The sequence below is a fragment of the Lygodium microphyllum genome, chromosome 3, assembly GCF_053477565.2.
Source record: "Lygodium microphyllum isolate KBCC chromosome 3, Lygodium_microphyllum_v1.1.10, whole genome shotgun sequence".
Lineage (NCBI taxonomy): Eukaryota > Viridiplantae > Streptophyta > Polypodiopsida > Schizaeales > Lygodiaceae > Lygodium > Lygodium microphyllum.
Window position 1 is genome coordinate 14,745,533 of NC_141137.1, and position 19,531 is coordinate 14,765,063.

A 19,531-nucleotide genomic window follows, 5' to 3' on the forward strand; every position below is an offset into this window, starting at 1 on the left:
ATTTGTACGAGGGGGGACTCATCACGGAGGAGCAATATAATCGCGCCATGAGGATTCCACCACCAGAAGAGGTATGTTTTATTTTTTACATGAAAAGTATAGATAAATCTAATTTATTATTTGTAATGGTATTTAAATACTTTAATCCTTTGTGTAGGCGAACCCTGATGCAACTGAGGATAGCGAAGGGGGAACTAGCAATAGCGATGGCGGCAACGACAGCGGCACAGGCAGCTGTGGTGGTAGCGATGATGATGCCTCTTCTGAGGAGATATAGAGGAGCCCCATGCATGCATGCCTCCCCTTGGCTTGTAAGTTTCATTTTTGATATGTATTACTTTCAGCTAGTGCTTGCGATCATGACGTCACAAGCACTAGAACTCATAATGTAAAAATGTTTCATCTATATATATGAAATTTCGTGTGCTACATACATTGTTTTGTTTTCAGTATCCAATCTTCGAAATAATCTTTCTCTGTTTTTCTTAAGTATACAATTTGATGTTGATGGGGGGGGGGAAAAAAACCAGAGTGTGGTTTTTTTTTTATACCTCTATTTTGCGCGTTTATCAGCGCGTCTAAATTGCAGGATAAATGCGCGTCTATTCTCGTTAAAAACTTTCAGAGTAAACGCGATTTTAGACACGTAGATACACACGTGTATAGACGCACAATATGAATATATCCACTTTTTTATAAATATGATTATATATTTATGTTGCGCATTCATACACACGTCTATAGGCGCGTCTAAGTGTGCGTGTAACTCTGATCATAAGCGCGCTTTTAGATGCGATTTTTTAGACACGAAAATAGACGTGTTAATAGACGCGCCTGACTTTTTTTTTCACAATTCAAATATTGGGTCTACAAGCGCGTCTATGGAGCCTTTTTGTTGTAGTGATGGAGGATATCCTTTCTAGTGAGATTGTTAACTATGACGAAAAGAATTGTGATTGGAATGATTCGATGAAGTAAGAACAAAGCAAACAAGAAACAAATTGGTTGGGGGGTTCACTATATATATATTCTCTATATAACGTGTGTTCATGGCCTATTTATAAATATCCTAATTTGTGAATTTTTCTTGAATAAAACACAACCCTTTTCTATTCAATCTATAAGTAACCCCTTTATATGACACCTGTATGTAAAAAATGTATAAAATTGGTGTTTTAAAAACCTCTTATTTTGAACTCACGTTATATATACATATATTCATGAGTGACCCCCCCCTCCCTCCCCCCCCCCCCCCCCCGAGCAAAATGGTTACATTTCACCAAATGAAGTAAGAAATCAAGAGAAAGAAATAAAAAAGATAGTGCACTCACTGTATTCAAATGACATCAAAAAATGACCACAAAACAACATATTTTTGGATTTTGATCCTAAATTTTACAAGCATCTGTATGTGCATTGAATATTTTTTTAAATTATGCTAGTATATACATTAGAAAAAACATTATCTTTTTAAAAAAATCAACAAATTTTATAAAAAAATTAATTGTCATTTTTAATGCTTATTCCAACATATATATCGACATTGAGATTTGTCTTCTTAAATTATCAAACTTTTTTGTGGATATATTGTTCATCCCTTGTAGTCAAATTAATCTACATTATTTATTTATTCTCTTCCTCATAGACCTCACTCATTGGCACTCTCAAGTTTATCCCACAATAGGAAGCAAGAAAACAAAACCATGTCTTTCTTTGTGTGGAAGAGAAGCAAGAAGAAATGTATAAAAATCAAAGGAGGAGAGTTGATCTTATGCTGAATTTGACGTGCTTGCAAATTGAGGATATGTTTGGAATGAGTAGAGAAAGGAAAATTTTAAATAATGAAAATTTTTAATAGGATTAGAATATTTGTTGAAATGTTCATCGCTATGTTTGGTGATACATATGGACAGATATATTAATGCATGTTTGAAACATATTTCGATACTAATACCAATGCTATAAAGTCTTTTCCTAGACCCTAAGAAAGTAGCATTGGAGTGCTTATCATTTATTGTAGTGTCCTTAGGGGTCTCCTGGACACCTGTTTCTTCCTGATATCTATGACTAACTCTATATTGACTAGGTGCTTTTACATCTCATTTGTACACCCATAAGGTGGTGATTATAAAGTCAATTTGGCTTACTTGGAGTTAAACATCTACCTCAAGCCTTCTGTGGTTTTCCTAAAAGGGCCTATAGACTTATGGTTGGTTTTGTGTTTCAAACAATGGATAATACAAAGTACTTTAAGGACATGGATTACCCTAAATTACTACTTCCCTTAGGATTGCTAGACCATTAGGCTTGTTTCAACTCAAATGATCCATTCGCAATTCTAACGTGAAATGCAGCCTAGATATCTTACAATTATAAATTTCTTTAGATCATTATGACCCTATTGATCCTTGAACTTAATTGGTAGATATTTCAATTCTTCAAGTACAAGAAGGAACCTAGAGGTCTCAAATCACTTGTGATACCATGAACGTGCCATTCGGTGGTGCTAGGGTGGTGGAGCCCCCTTGGGGGACATGACTCATAAATTTAGCCTCTTATAATGACCTTTGTGGCCTTGTTAACTCAACACAATTAACATTAAGTTGGTTCAAGGTAATCAAAGAAGATTTTAGTAGTGGAGGATGAGGATCGATTTGATTTTTGGCTGACACGAGTTGATTAGAGCACTGTGCTGGCATACTCATCAGGCAATAGATGGAGGATTGGTGAGACCCGAAGGGGCAATATTCATGGTGACATTGAGAGAGGTGAGGCCAACACATCAATAATAAGTGGTCATGGCCTCCCACAACTCGAGAGCTACCTATGGGTCAAATTATGTGGCAATTGATGGTCAACAACCCAAAATTGAGTTCATAGCGTTAGTGGTGGCTATTAGGTGGCAGGCGGAAATCCATGAGACTTTGACTCTCTCTCTCTCTCTCTCTCTCTCTCTCTCTCTCTCTCTCTCTCTCTCTCGCTCTCTCTCTCTCTCTCTCTCTCTCTCTCTCTCGTGGCTGGGTGGTAGCAAGATGGCAATTCATGAGGCTTCGAATCTCTCTTTCACACACACACGTTGTCGTATTGCTGCGCATTTGAGGTGTCAAAACCACCCAAAAGTTGTGCATGTGATTTGATACTTTGTACATACTTAGTTGTTATGTTTGCTCTTTCATTCTATGCTGAAGACGGAGAAGAACAAGGAGTTTTGGTAGACTGGTAACTCGAGATGCAGTCTCATGGACCACTTTGATTGTGACCAAGGGTTCGGTAAGGAAGTGTTGGACTGTTTCAAACGGATGCGCATGCAAGGTGTGTGTGCTGACCTTATCGCATTTGTTTGCAGTTTGAAAGCCTGTGGCAGTATAGGAGCATTCCCAATGGGCCAAGAGATACATGCTGAGATCATCCTAAGGGGCCTAGAAAGAGAGCGTTCTGTAGGGAGCATGCTGGTGGATATGTATGGGAAATGTCACTCCTTTGTGGAAGCACAACAAGTGTTCAACAGACTGCCAATTCAAGAGACAACCTCTTGGAATTCATTGATTGCAGGATATGCAGAGAACGGTAATGTTGAAGCTGCTCTGAATTGCTTAAGAAAGATGCAGTTGGAGGGCATACATGCAGATTCTACTACTTTTGTTCTTTGCTTAAAAGCTTGTGTTGCAGTAGGAGCCATAGATATAGGAAGAGAAATACATGCTGAAATCAGAAGATCAGGATTAGAAAGAGACCCTGTTGTTGGTGACATGCTCGTCGACATGTAAGGAAAATGTGGCTTTATCAAGGAAGGACGAGAAGCATTTGAGAAATTGACTGTCCATGATGTTATATCGTGGACAATAATGCTAGATGCCTATGTTCATAATCGTGAAGGTGATATGGCTATGCGATGCTATGAGGAGATGCAACATCAAGGGGTGCATGCCAATTCTATTACATATGTTATCTGCTTGAAAGCTTGTGCAACCATAGGAACATGACAAGGTATGCATTCTGAAATTGTCATGAGAGGTTTAGAAAATGATATTCATGTAGAAAGCACACTTGTGGATGTGTATGTGAAAAGCTTCTCACTTTCAGAAGCGCAGCACACATTTGATAGGTTGCCAGTTCGAAATGCAGTCTCCTGGACTACTCTATTAGCAAGCTATGTTGAACAAGGACTTGGTGAGAAAGTGCTGAATTGTTTGAAACAGAGGCAGGTGGAAGGTGTATCTGCAGATGCTGCAACGTTTGTTCTTTGCTTGAAGGCTTGTAGGAACACTTACTATGAACAAACTTACAGTCGACAGAAATTCGATTGAGGTCTTCATCAAAGGAAACGACAAAGATATGATTGTGCCTTTGGCATTACGGGAGGCCCACGGAAGGAACAAATTTAGATGGCTATTTTCAGGAGCCGCTTTACTGGTTCGAAAGGGGGCAGAAAAGCTAATCTGGGAACGGGTCTCAGCTAAGACGAGCTCAGATATCAATCAAGCAAGCTCCCCTCCATCGTTTTTTTTGGGGGAACTAGGATGTGGAGGTGATTGGCGTGGCAAAAACGGCGATCGCTTTCGGAGGGCAAAAATTTTGCACCGTCTTTGGTGACAACTTTGAATTCTCTACATACAATCAGCTTGTTCAAATGGCGAACGCAGAACACCAGCCTCTTTTCTTATAAACTGAAAGAAGAACCGTCGAATTTACTGGAGTTTCTAACTTCTTGCACCATGAAGTTCTTTTCCATGAAGGTTTTAGAAACACGGAAAATCTGCTTTTCTGGTACAGAATGATGACATCCATACCGTGAAGGGCCATGTGTTTGTATAAGCGACTGATCTATGGCTCCTAACCCAAACAGCTAAATACTGGTTTTGCTAATTCTCTTGGGAAACAATTGTTTTGAGCATATACAGTGCTTCTCTACTTGGGATTTTGTAGCAGGAACTCCTGATGCCACACTTTTGAGACTTTGAAGAAGACTAATCCGGATGCTGAGAGTAGTATTCAATAAGTGTTTGGTGCTACAGCAAGAGTAACAGTGGAGAGTATAGGTACTGGAAGTTCCTCTGTCTTACAGAAGCTTCTAGCAGTGGCTTCGATGATCCAATTGTGTCCGCTTCCACAACAGTGAGTCTGATCTTGGTATAATTGGTTGAGGTGTGAAAAGAGCTACACCTGAATGCATGTCAAGTGTTGCAAATGGAAATAATGCCTTAAAGAAGCGCTCTTTGGATAACACGAAGACAAGAGGTGGCAGACAAAGGTGCTGAATGAAAAAGGTGATCGATGGCATCTGCAGCAAACCATGAAGGAAACTACCTTAATGTTTAATAAGAACTTTGTGAAGAAGCAGATGAGGTTGATTAACTCTTTATGACCTTAATTCCTTCTCCAAATATAACTACTTTGCCTTCCATTCTTTTTCCTATGCTTAGTAGAGGTAGAACTGCCCTTTCTTGTAAGCAAGGAGTCTTGAATATCTTTGGGAGAGACAGGTTACCTATTGTTCCAAAGGATATGATGAAAACCAAGTGAAGCTTCATAGGAATTCACACTACATGAAGAATTTGTTGACATGAGTTTTTGTCAAGCCATTTATTGGAAATGCTCCCAATCAGATATAGCTGATTATATGTCTCATATTATCTGAAATTGAGCTTTCAAATTGAATATAATCTTGTTAGATTGATCTTCTATCTTGGAATTTCTCAAGGACCTCTGTGGTTGCGACTTTGCTTTCGAAACCCTTCGACATCTTTGGTGAACCTGACGTGAAAGCGTCGCAGAAATTTCAGGATGGGAGATACTTCAACCTCTATTTTAGCCTCTTCTACAATTCCAGCTGCGTCTACTTCAGCTCCATCAATGGCTGCTGCGTCAAGTACTTCAACAGAGGATCTAAAGCAGATTTTGCAGAATATGTCCATGTATATGCATGTCCAAAATCAGCAAACACAATTGTATATGCAGCAGCAGCAACAATTGCATCAACAGCAGTTGTCTCAGCAAAGGCAACTCTATTCGGAGCAGGAGAATGCAAACAGTGCGACTAAGGCTATTGAAGCAGTTGAGAATGAGAAGAAGCTATTTGACGGGCGTAATGTTTCAGCATATTTGAAGACATATGAGATCAAGATGGGGTTTTTTGGAGTTCCTGCTGGACTTATGAGTAAGTACTTCCTTCGTCTTGTCACACCCGCTTTGAGGACAAAAGTGACTGATCTTTTTATTCAAAATACACATTGGCAAGATTTTAAGAAGGCCCTGAAAGAAGAATACTTCCTTGAGGACTTTGGTATGGCGACTCGGTGGTCATTCCGAGAGTGGGTCTACATGCCAAACAAAGGTCTAGCTGCTTCGGAGTTGATTCGAGAATTTGAGGAGAGGTATAGTCAGCTTGATGCCATTGAACAAAGAGCATTGGATGTTGAAAAAGTTGAGCTTTTCTTACAAGCTGCAGATCCTGCTCTTTAGGAAGAATTGGGTGAGCTTCTTGAAGATTGCACGAAGCCTATGGGTCTTAAAACTGATTGGCAGGATGCTCAGGATGCAGTCTCGACTTTGACCAAGAGGAGGATATGGAAGACTCGCCTACAGAATGGTTTCATGACACCTACACCATCATCAGTTCCTATGCCTACTTCTATCCCTGTTATTTCTTCTCCTCCTTAGCCAGTTTCTTGGCCTATGCCAGTGCCTACTGTTTCCACTCCACCTATTCCTCCTGTTCCACGACCGATGCCTACACCTTCTGCTCCAAAACCATCCGCTCCATTGGTGCCTACTTCTCTTGATGACATAATCAAAGGCATAACAGATTTGATACTGGAGTCAGTCAAAGCAGAGTTGGTGGGAAAGTTGAAGGAGCAGTTTGCTTCGACTGCGCCTACTACTTCTTCTAGTGCTCCTACTGCACCTAGGAGTGCTCCTAGTGCACCTAGGAGAGATCGGAGATGTATTTGGTGCGATAGTACGGACCATCAGCATTGCAGGGATTGTGAGTCTTTTCAAGATGCAAGGAGGAAGAATTTGGTATATTGGGGGCAAGATGGTAAGATTTGGTTGACTGAGATAGGAGCTCCACTTGCTACCAACTTTGGTAAAGGTGGAATGAAGAAGTTAGTGGATGACATGGCTGCGCGTACTTCTTATGTGACAGCTAGAGGTGATGCTTCTGCATATGGAGTCCAGATTGAGAAGGGATCAGAGACTCAGTCAGCGCTATGGACTTATGCTATGGAGACTGCAAACAAAGGGAAAATTCAGCAAACTGTTTTGACTAGTGCAGGCTCTAGCATCAAATCAGAGACAGGTTGGGACTTGCCTGTTGATAGGTACTCTATTTATGCTTATTTGGCTAAATCTCATGGTGCAGATGTACTTGTTGAGGAGAAGCATAAGAGGGATGAAGAAAATCCAAGTGCAGCTAAGAAGACTAGAGGGGGTGAGTTTGTTACTCCACCTACTGCAGGACCGTCTTCAAGACCAGGGTTAGATCGACAGATGGAAGATGCTCAAAAGAGAGAAAAGAGGCAAGAGCCTAGAGAGAGAAAACAGCCAGGGTTTAGATTGATGTCCGATATTGAGACATCTACAGACATGAAGAAAATATTTAATGATAAGATACTTGGCAGTGAGGTGACTTTCACTTTTTCTGAGATTTTGGGCATCTCAAAAAGAGAGTTTCAGGATCAGTTTCAGGAGGTTTTGAAGAGGAAAAGACATGCATTGTCTACCACTGATACACAGGGAGTTTTGATTGGGGAGTTGGATGAGGATGAGGATGAGGTTATGGTTGATAATACTTCTGTTTTTCCACAGATAGAGAAGAGGGTTCAGCCTATGCATTATGCTGAAATTGATGAGCCTGTCATGATATCGCGTAGTCACTTTTCGCGGAGCCATTGGGCTAGGGCAACTACAGAGACGATGGTAAAGATTGGAGAGAAACAGGTGCCTTATGTTGCATTGGTGGATCATGGTTCAGAGATTAATCTCATAGTTCGTGGAGTTTATGAGAGTAACAGATGGCCTATGGATGTAGAGCATGGGTGGCGTATGAGAGCCGCCAATAACACTGCAGGTGATTTGTATGTTGCCTGTCCTAGTGTCAGGGTTTCTATTGGTGATGTAGAGGAGGATTTTCATTTCTTTATGCAGGATTCATGCTCTTATCCCATAATTCTTGGTCAGCCATTCATTACAGAGATGCGCATGGAAACAAAGGTCATGGATGATGGATCTGCTTATGCACAGATTCGCAGTAAAGATGGTATGAGAGCAGTTCAGTTTATGACTGTATGTGTGAACCATGTTAGAAACAGGGATACTCTCAGAGATGCACCTTTGCCCACTGTGAGGGATTCGGGTTTTCATTAGGTACCGCCGTTTCGCAAGACGACGGTGGTACAGAGGAGAGGAGATTGGAGTTCTTGCCTCCTGGCAGTGGTGTTTTCTCCTCCAGTTTTGTTGGGATTTCAGCAAACAGTTCGATGAGTTATCAGAAGACTTCTAGGTTGCCTAGAGCTGCTAGGCAGTATATATGCCGGAAGGAGAAAAAATTGAAAAATGCAGGAACTTTGGAGGATGATGAGCACATAGATGGGATGTATGACAGTGTGATTTGTGCAGATACGATGATAGAGATGGGAGATATGTTGAAAACTGATATGCAGAATTGTCACAATGATGTATTAGTGCAGTCGCTGGACATGTTTCATGAAATTGCAGATTTTATGTCACAGATTGAGTCAGAGGCTGAGGTAACTTAGCAAAGAGTGTTGAGTGCTGAAGAAATTCAGCAAACAGAGTTTCCAGCTAGTTATGATCAGCTTTCAGAGAGACAGAGGGCTGAAAAATTTCATCCAACAGAGTTTACTGCTGAAATATTTCAGCATTCAGAGTTTGGGGTTGTTTCTATGTAGTCCATATAGCAGAGGGCTGAGGATGTTCAGCCATTGGAGTGCAGAATTGCTGATTTACAGCAAGATTTATGTAATGCAGAAGAGCATAATGAAGCCAGGGTTGACACGAAATACAAAACTGTGGATAAGAAGGTGAAGCCGGTTGCTGTACCGCTTCCACCTAACACTGATCAGCAAATAGAGAGGGCTGCTAAACAGCAAATTTTGAGGAATCCAGAGCATATTGGTCATAAATTTTCAGCAGAGACTCTTGCTGAATTGAAAATTGGAAATGGTGATTTCTTGCTACCCATAGAGAAGCAATGCTTTCATGATATGCTTGAGCGACATGGAAGGGGATTTGCTTTTTTCCCACATGAGATTGGATGTGTGAATCCTGATATTATTGCTCCTATGGTCATTTTTACTATTCCTCATATCCCATGGAATCTCCGACCTATTCCAGTGCCTAAAGTACACTTGCCAAAGCTGATTGATTTATTGAATGAGAAAATCAGGATGGGAATCCTTGAGCCTTCATCTGCACCATACTCAAACAGGTGGTTTACAGTTCCAAAGAAGAATGGAACTCTCCGATTTATTTAGGACATGCAGCCAGTGAACAAAGTTACTATCAGGAATGTTGGTATAGGTCCAGTTGTGGATGAGTTTGCAGAAGCATTTGCTGGACCTGCCATCTATTCTTTAGGTGATTTGTATTTAGGATATGATCAGTTTCAGCTGGCTTTGGAAAGCAGGGACATAACCACCATGAGAACTCCTATTGGGCTTGTCAGGATGTGTACCTTGCCTCAAGGTGCCACTAATTCTGTTGCGCATATGATGAATGCCATGCATAAGGTTCTTCGTGATTACATACCTCAGCTTACTATGCCTTTCTTGGATGATGTGCCCATTAAGGGGTGTGGAGAAGAAGAGAAGAATGAGAGTTTAAATGAGCAGGGATACAGATACTTTGTGGCTGATCATATTTCAGCATGTGAGAAGATTTTGGCCAGGTTAAAAGAAGTGAACTTGACACTTTCAGGAAAAAAATCTGTTTTTGGAGTGAATGAGGTTGTCATTGTTGGGCATATGTGTGGATATTATGGCAGAAAACCCTCACTTGATAAGGTGAATGCTATAGGCAAGATTGCGGAGTATTGTTCTACCACTTCAGAGGTACGGAGATTCATTGGAGCTTGTGTGTTTTATATGATTCACTACAACACAATGCCGCCATACACGCGTCCATTACACGCGAAAAGTTACGGGCGCGTGTATGGTCGTTTATACTTACAGCAATATCGGGCGCGTGTATACATGCATGTAACAGCGCGTGTATAATTGCATGTGTGGGCGCGTGTATTTGCGCGTTAAGTCTGTCATAATACACGCTCTGTTACACGCGACACAGAGCCTAACTACAGAAATCCATTTCTTTTCAAAATAGAAAACCATTAAGTTTTAAAAATGTCATTGTGCATTGCAGTGTTTACAAACCATTACAAAATCCCACTACATGCACTTACAACAACGTAATATATTGAAAAATATATCTTCATATGGTTATTGAAAGACAAAGTATACAATAGAAATGTCATGAATTTGGAACAATACAGTGATGGATTGGTTAGGGTTCGATCTCATCTTCAATAAGATCCATCCTTGCCAAACGATCAACATCAATATCCATTTGATCAATTTGTAAGGCTACGATTAAATTTATTCTACTATCGCTATTTTGCCCATTGATAATGGTACCGATGCCTTGATCATTCTCATCATCATCACCATCATCCTCAATGGAAGGGTCATCCTCATGATCATGAGAAATGGCACGCTCATCCTCATTATCATGATCATCTACATTGGCATGTTCGACATCATCTTCTTTGCGGCTTGCCACATCCTCCATATGCTCCATATCAGTGAATGTATTATACATTACTTTGGAACGTGGTGCAATAGGGATGACATACCACCATTTACTGTCATGCACCATTGGCAGATAGATAACCTGCTCAAATACACATAATTCAATAATTAATTAGCATATCAAAAGTCAAGGGGTGCGCGAGCTTAGATATATATGTACATGAAACACATTTGTAAAAAAATGCATACCTGCTCACATTGTTGTGGCAATACGAGCCTATCTTTCTTTGTTTGCCAAAACTTTGTAGAGTCAATAGTTACATAGCCACTTGCATGGCGTTTTATCATTGCGTTAGGCCCTTTTTCCACCACGTTCATTTGCCATTTGACATCCAAAACATACACAAAGAAGCGGCGAAAGTCAAGTCTATATATGTCTTGGATTGTGCCACAATAATCATCAATTTTTCCATTGGCTCCCTCAAAGCTACTAATGACACCGCAATCTTGTGTATTCCTCTTTTCATCTATTCTTTGTGTTCGAAAATGCTTGCCTTCACACCATATAGCATTGAACATAGTGCACTGGACCAAAATATAAGCAATATCTATGTAAGCAATTAATGTGAATAAATATGAAAAGCCAATCACTTACAAAGAATGCAAATTTACATTTGTTCTATGTACCTTTAACATGCATCCTCGTGCATACTCCCATTCTTCCGCCGTGATATGCAGCCCCTCATCTCTCTCTGCTCTCTCCATTTCCTCATGCAACCAATCAACATGAATATCATTCGGAAGTGTTGCTAGATGCTTAGGGTACGCCTTACGAGAGCCATGTTGCCTCCGAAAGAGAGCTCTGTCTGCTTGCCTTTTTGTCTTTGCATCCTCGTATCTTGTAACCCATCTGCTCATCACATCACTATTAAGGATGCAAGTGAAATTAAGATCATCAATCAATGTTCTCTCAATTACTTTGCTCTGTCCTTTTCCTTGAGGCACAATAGACGTCATCCTCAAGTCCTCTTCATTGCTCCATAGTCGCGGCAAAGAGCTATCCACCTGATCAAGAAATTCTGATATATATACAAGAGACTCTTGTATCAACCAACCCTCAGCCATGCTTCCTTCGGGCCTTGCACTTTGCCTCACAAAGTCTTTTAAGGTCTTCATGAAGCGCTCTAGGAAGAACATCCAACGGGCATGCACAGTGCCACATAAAGCAATTTCATCCACTAAATGCACAATGAGATGTAGTTGACTTGTGAGAATGGTTCGCGGAAAAGTCTCCTCTACCATACAAACCACCTCCACTGCCATAACACGCGCATCATCCAATGTGGCTGGATCAATTGCTTTGGAACTAACATATCTGAAAAATAAATGCACAGTACGTTATACCTCATGCACATTCATTTTGCAAGGTATAATGAAGGGTGATCTTACATGGGATTTACATACCTCACAAGCTCGCCCATCTTATAAATACATCTTTTCAAACTCCTGTCTGCACAATGGTCGATGCTAGTAGGTAGTATGAACTGCGCACATAAGAGCACATGTATATTTGGGTTAGGGCATTACAAAATTTAATTTCAACCTACAATAATTGGAAAACACTTACTTGGAGCATCTTGTGCCAATCGTGGGACTTCAACCCATGTAGTTGCTCAACCCCTCTTTTCTTAGTGGTTATAAACGCTCCCTTCAACGATCTCATGCATCTAGTGGGAGTACGCAAAGTGGTGATGGCTTGCTTTACCTGCTTCTCCTCCTTCTTTGATATAATCGAGGGAGCAGGCGGAAGACGAACGTGCCCACCCTCCTCTCGTGGCCAAGCTTGACGCATATGTCCTGCGACCTGCAAGTCCTCCCGTACGCTAACATTGTCTCTTTTACCAATAACATGTTCCCAAATACTAGATCCCACATTCTTGAAGATGTGCATGGGATCAAGAAGATGGTTGATCTTGAGATGGGTCCAATATGGTAGCCGGAAAAAAATGGAGTACCTACACAAGGGATTGCAGACTGTCATCTTTATTCCAACTTTAGAGACTACACAAAACAAGATTGAAAACAATGGAGATGTACCTGTTCATGCCATCTGGAGGAAGAACATTTGAAGACTCCCAAATACGCTTCCAATCTTTTGCACGAAGTGTCTGTGGATGAATGTTCCTCTTACTAGGAGCATATTTAGGGTGATCTGATGGGAGAAATCGATGATGATTATCGAATATGGTCTTACACAAACCATCAGCATACTCATGTACCAATGAAGGGCCACATATAGGACATGCATGTTTACCCGATGTCCTCAAACCTGTTAAAATAAAAAAAAAGTTAGAATAATAAAGTCAATAGTTATAATTGATATAGCTAGTAGTATTAGAGTCGGGAGGTAGTTAGAATTCTTACCAGAACAATCGCTGTATCCTGGAAAGTCATGCATTGTCCACATCAACACTGCTTTTAAGTCGAAGTGTCGAGAGGAGGGAGGCCTACTAATGTCCACTACCGCAACACCTCTCCATAGTTCCTCCAACTCATCAATCAACGGTTCAAGATAAACATCCATATGCTTGACTTTATGTTTCCCTGGAATCAGAAGGGATAACATAAGATGTCCCTTCTTGATCGCCATTGATGGTGGAAGGTTGTAATTCACCAACACAACCGGCCACACGCTGTATGCGGTGCTCTTGAAACCAAACAGATTCACTCCATCCATACCTAGGCCAAGTCTCAAGTTTCTGGGCTCTGTTTTAAAGCTGGGCCACTCATCTTCAATATGCTTCCAAGCAGGAGTGTCTGCAGGAATTCTCCACATGCCATCATCCGATCGATGCGAGGAATGCCATGACATGAGCTCTGCTATGGATTTGCACTTGAACATGTGTTTGATGCGAGGAATTATAGGAAAGTGTCGCAAGACTTTACGAGGTACATCAAAACTCTTCACATCTGTTCTATACCTTGCTTCACCACAAGTGGGACACTGTCGAGCCTCCTTATGCGTCCCACGAAAGAGAATGCAATCATTGACGCATGCATGTATGCGATCATAATCCAATCCTCCAAGAGATGTCACATAGCGCCTCGCTTTGTCTCTTGAGGTGGGTAGTCTATTCCCCTTTGGAAGCATGTTTGATAATAGCCTGCATCCAATATCATCAATTAGCCCATAACCCTATACCCTATACTGTAAACCAAAAACCACTAACTGAAATTTGCAAGTTACAATGCTTACTTCAATAATGCGTCAAGACTTGCATTGCTCCATCCATAAACTGTTTGTATATTGAGCAGTTCAAGTGAAGCACGTAAAATAGAGAATGTGCACCCTTCAAAAACCGGTGTCGATGAAGCGTTGTAGAGATGCTCTTGTTCCATATCATTGTCGTCCACACCTTTGCGATCATCCCTAAAAAGATTCCGCACCATGTCATCAAACACTTCCTCTTCCACAACTTCGTGGGGTGCAGGGCTATTGTCATCCCTTTCCCACTCATCTCCGACGACAGATCCTGAAGCTCCAGCATCATCTCGTCGACGCTTTGCATGCTCTCGCCGTGCGTATGGCACCATGTTAGGGTGTGGTACTGCATCCTGCTTCAATCACAGTATATATATTACAATGCACTCCATTAATTTGCACACCATGAGTTATTTTAATACTTTCAATTCACATCTTCTCACCTCTAAACCTGTTTGAATCCATTCTCCATACATCAAGATGTGATTCAATGTAATTCGACGCGCTCGTACAATGCACCCTTGACATCGATTACACGTACACTTGATCCTTTGTGCCAGCCACACGTCGTGATCACGATGACGCATTGTCTCATCCTCACCAGAACTGCTTGAAGAGGATGATGACATGCTATGTCCAAAATAACCAATACAGAAGTAGGATCAGTTTTTAGTGAAATCATACACATCCTATTCACAAAACAATGGATACACAAGAACAATCAGTTTTTAAAAAAAGTATAAACAGGCTCTGTGTCGCATGTACAGGCACGTCTAAAATGTATTCTGCTGCGCTTTTACACGCGCTTTTACACGCGTGCTTTTCGTGTTTACCTACCGCGCGCGCCGCTTTCTTTCTTTCAAAAGCCCTCTTTCAAAACACTTCTTCTTCTTCTTTCTGCGTCGCTTTCTTTCTTTCAAAAGCCCTCTTTCTCCCTCTTGGACTACCCAAAAGAAGCAAAGGGTGCAGACAACACAGAAAGGGAGAGAGAAGCAAGAATCAACGAACTCACTTTTCAAAGACTTTTCAAAGAGGTTGGTTGTCGTTTGTTTGTTTTGGCAAATCTGTCACTTTCTTTCTTTCCACCCGTGCTATGTGTACTTGAAAGCGACAGAGGATAGAATTCACACACATTGTATATGTGCTTAACTATTTATTTCTTGACAAACGACATCCGTCAAGATAGAGGAAAGAGAGAAGAAGGAACCCTTGTGTATGTGTTTAGTCATTTCTCCCTTGATGGACAATGTCCGTCAAGATAGAGGAAAGAGTTTTTGTTTTTCATGAATTTCGTCACTAATTCGAAATGAACTTCTTCTTTTGGCTTATGATCTTCTACTAATTCGATGTTTGGTATTGTAAGAGATATGTTTATTTTCTAGAATGGTAGATATATGTTGTAGGTTATATATTGTAGGAGATATATTGAGGAGATATGTTTATTTTTTATATGCATGTTTTGCTTGGTTCATTGAGGCGGAATTTCGACACTTTGCAGATTCTTCATGGATCCAGGCTCTTCCTCCGATCCGTGGGCATACGCCACTTGGATGATGGAGATGATAAACCATTTTGGGCGCCATCCTAATCCAGTGGAGCTGACAGAGTATATGTATGCCCATCCTCCTCCTAGACTCCCAAGTCACACCGCGCCCCCAAGTACACAAGCCTCTCCACTGCCGTCTACGCCTGCGAGTCCGGCGAGACGTACCCCTGCGCATACACGCTCACCGAGGAGACACACCCCTGCACGGACACACTCACGCACACCCTCCTTTGTACCGTCACGTGAGGGCTCACGGCCACCATCACGTGCTCCCTCACAGCCACAGTCACGTACACAGTCACGTGTAGCCACCCCTAGTCATGGCTACTCCCGCAGTACAGATGAGAGCCGACGCCGCAGTAGGGAGAGCGGGAGTGGAGGATTATGCGGCGGGTGCTTTGGTGGGGGGGGTAGTAGGGCACGCGGTGAGAGAGGGCATGGAGGGAGGCATGTACGAGGAGACAGTGAGGAGTCGGAGGAGGCGAGAGAGGTGGAGGGAGAGATTTTCTACGATGTTACGGATAGGGGCGGGGTAGTCATGGATGCGAGAGGGAAAGAGGTGATGGAGTATATGCGGGGGGTAGTTTCAAACATGTATAGAAACTGTTTTGTAAAATTTAAAGATCAGGATAGCCGGTTAGTTAGGGAGGTCCTAGATAGTGTACATAGTCGGTACCCCAATCCCCCACGAGCGACATTCTCGGATGTATGGGGAAGGACGCGAATAAGGGAGATCTTAAGTAATAAAAGATCTCACCTTAAGAAACTCGCGTACGATGATGGGGTGAATGTAGCTGCGGGTGGCTATCCTTGTGAGAAACCTGCCACTGCCCACAAACGCGAGTGGAAGGAGGCAAAGAAGTGCGCAGAGGGAGGCGTGAAGAGCAGGTAGCATGTGGAGGCACGACGGATCCAGATGGAGACCATTGGATCGTCGCATTTCGGATCTGGCGGGGTCGAGTCGTGGGAGGCAGAGTTCGTAAGTAACTTGCCTCTTTATTTGATTGTTTGCCAAATTCATTGATTCTATGATTGTTTTGATCTTACAAACTATCTTGATTATGTTACAGCGACGGGTTATGGGGAGAGGGCCCACAGCCCACGAGACTGGGTATGCTCGCCGCAATAGCAGACGTGACACGTGGGCCATCTTCAGAAACGAGGGACGTATTACGGATGTGCAGTTTGACGCGGCCATGAGACCATACGGTCGACAGGTACTTGAAAACTCTAAATGAATGATTTCGGTTTATTTAATTGCATATATATGTATACTTACATACGGTATATTTCTTGAACATGCACAAGCTGCTGATGCTCCTGCCCCTGATGATCCAGCCGCCACTGCTGATGTTCGTGCCACTGCTCCTGGTGGAGGCGAGCACCACTCATCGGAACATACGGATGCGAGCTCCTCTGATCATGGAGAGAGCACAGGGTCCTCATCATCCTCTGATTAGCTTTCAGAATACTGTAGGATGTGGTTGTACAAAAATTTTTTGTAACTGAAGCCATGGGCTTTTTTGCACCTAGCTCCCTATTTGACTTTGTATATATTTGTTCCTAATTAAAGCCATGGGCTATTTTGACATATGGACTCCCTTGTACACAAATGTATCATGTATTGACAATGTATTGAATCGTGAGTCTTGAGTCGTGTATTAAGTTTTAGATAGTAATATTGAATCGTGTATTCATAGAGAGTGAGTCTTGAAATCTAAATCGCTCTTTTTTTATGGTGCAATGCACCAAAAAAAAATCCAGAGAGTGCCTTTGGGTGGCTGGATGCTGGAACAGCATCCAGGCACCCAAAAGCACTCTCTGGATTTTTTTTTTCCCTCTACGATCGCGTGTATAAGCGCATGTCATCTGTCAAAATCGCGTATATTTGCGCGGATAGTCTGGTTAGATTCGCGTGTAAATTTGCAGCAAAACTGCGCAGAACGCGTGTATTGGGTCGTGTATTCGCGCGACTGGCTGTCACTGTACACGCGCTTTTACACGCATGTCTCTGGCCGCGATGATACACGCGCTATTACACGGGCCCGACACTTTTTTTCCCAAGTCATTTTGAGCGGCCAGGAGCGCGGGTATGAGCCCGATCCCTTGTAGTGATTTGGATACCTCATTTTGCACACATAGCAGATTGTTTGTATCAGCTGCTTCGAAAGGGGCAGAAATTCTATTGGGATGAGAGCCACACTAGAGCCATGCGGAAATTGAAGAAGTTATTGCAGAATGCTCCTACTCTCAGTAAAGCGGATTATAATTGTGGAAAGCCTATTGTATTGACAGTTGACACTAGTCCAATTGGCATAGGTTGGGCTGTGGGTCAAGATGATGCAGATGGCAATAGGTATGCTATTCGGTTTGGGGTGAAAGTCCTAAATGAGAGACAGAGGAGATATCTGCAAATCAAGAGGGAGTTATTGGGGACTGTCACGGCTCTCAAATGTGACAAGGAGTACTTTATTGGAGCTTCAGTTGTGGTAGAGACAGATTGCTTGCCATTGATTGGTATGATCACGAGTTGCTCTACTCCGGATATAGCTATGTTGAGATGGATTGCATACATCAAGTCATGAAATCCGGAATTTAAACACATAGCAGGGAAGGATAATCCAGTGGCAGATATGTTGTCTAGAGCCAGATATGATGATGAGGAGACTCTACTTGCAGAAGAGGATGATGCAGAAATTTTAGCCACTATGGTTGATCATGTTTGTCATGTCTATGATATTGTGGCTTTCACAGAAGAACTTTATGTTGGAGATTGGTTGCAGATTGGCAGGTACCTTAGTACACTAAGCAAAAGAGATGAATGGACAGATGAAGAGTTCAAGAAGATCGGAAGGAAAGCCTATGGTTATTTTCTCAAGGACAGATTTCTTTGGAAGCATCCGAAGAAAAGAGGCGGATTACTTTTGCGGGTTGTCTGCGATAGAGAGACACAGTTACAGGTGATGAGGGAGTTTCATGAGAGTCCTTGGGCTGGTCATAGAGGAGTGTGGGCTACTTATAAGAAAATCAAGGAGAAATATTGGTGGAAAGGCATGTACAGAGATGTTTCTCACTTTGTTGAGACTTGCAGAGACTGCCAGATGTATTCGGTAGTGCGTCATCGAGATGAGCTTCATCCGACCTATCCGCTATGCATTCATTATAAGTGGGTAGTTGATTTGGTTACCATGCCTATGGGTCTATGGCAAATGAGGTACATTGTTTTGCTAGAGAGGATCTTACCAATCATGTTGAGGGCAGATCTTTGAGAACGAAGACCACTAGTGCAGTGTGTAAATTCTTATTGGAGGAAATTTTCTGCAGGTATGGTTGTGTGGGTAAGATCACTGCAGATCGTGGTGAATTGGATGCAGATGAAGCTAGGGAGTTTTTCTCTCAGCTAGGAATCAAGTTGGCTCTAACTACAGTATATAATCCAGAGGGAAATGGGAAGAGTGAAAGAGGATATCCACCGATAGTGAAAGCATTAGCCAAAGCATGTAGAGGACAGATTGGAGAATGGCCGAGACTTCTACCATTTGCTTTATGGGCTGATCGTACGACTCATAGTGTTACCACAGGATATATTCTTGCAGAGTTGATGTATGGTCAGAAACCGGTTATGCCGACTGAGATTTGTGCTTTGACTTGGTCAGTTTTACCTTGGCAGGAGGATTTGACGAGAGAGGAGCTCTTAGCTCTTCGGATTCGATAGTTGGAGAGGAGACCTGATGTTATTTAGCTAGCTATTGACAGGTTGAAGGTTGCTAGACTAAGGAATAAGGACAGGTTTGACAACAGGCATCGCTTGCGGCCTAGAGCAATAGAAGAGGGAGATTGGGTATTGGTGTTTGATAGCAGCCTTGAAAATCAGCATACTGCACTTCGGAAGATGGTGAAAAGATGGCTTGGGCCATACATAGTCAGACATGTCTTTGATAATGCAACATATGA

General features: G+C 42.0%; 2 protein-coding genes across 2 annotated transcripts; one reads left to right on the forward strand and one right to left on the reverse strand.

Annotated features, from left to right (window-relative positions):
* Positions 1–3,299: 3,299 nt before the first annotated feature.
* On the forward strand, positions 3,300–3,767 carry LOC148038076 (pentatricopeptide repeat-containing protein At1g03540-like). The gene has a single exon (XM_087667641.1). The coding sequence runs from the start codon at positions 3,300–3,302 to the stop codon at positions 3,765–3,767; it is 468 nt and encodes a 155-aa protein (XP_087523767.1).
* Positions 3,768–14,021: 10,254 nt separating this feature from the next.
* On the reverse strand, positions 14,022–14,660 carry LOC148038077 (uncharacterized). The gene is made up of 2 exons (XM_087675365.1): positions 14,475–14,660; positions 14,022–14,384 (listed from the first exon to the last, which is right to left on the reverse strand). Exons 1-2 carry the CDS (start codon positions 14,658–14,660, stop codon positions 14,022–14,024), a joined length of 549 nt encoding a protein of 182 aa, XP_087531491.1.
* Positions 14,661–19,531: the final 4,871 nt, after the last annotated feature.

What these genes read in the sequence shown, in the direction of transcription:
- LOC148038076 (XM_087667641.1), top strand. Translation starts at nt 3,300, where the DNA reads ATGCGCATGCAAGGTGTGTGTGCTGACCTTATCGCATTTGTTTGCAGT.
- LOC148038077 (XM_087675365.1), bottom strand. Translation starts at nt 14,660, where the DNA reads ATGTCATCATCCTCTTCAAGCAGTTCTGGTGAGGATGAGACAATGCGT. An exon ending in GGATTCAAACAGGTTTAGAG is followed by an intron (nt 14,385 to 14,474) that starts GTGAGAAGATGT and finishes TGATTGAAGCAG; the next exon opens with GATGCAGTACCACACCCTAA.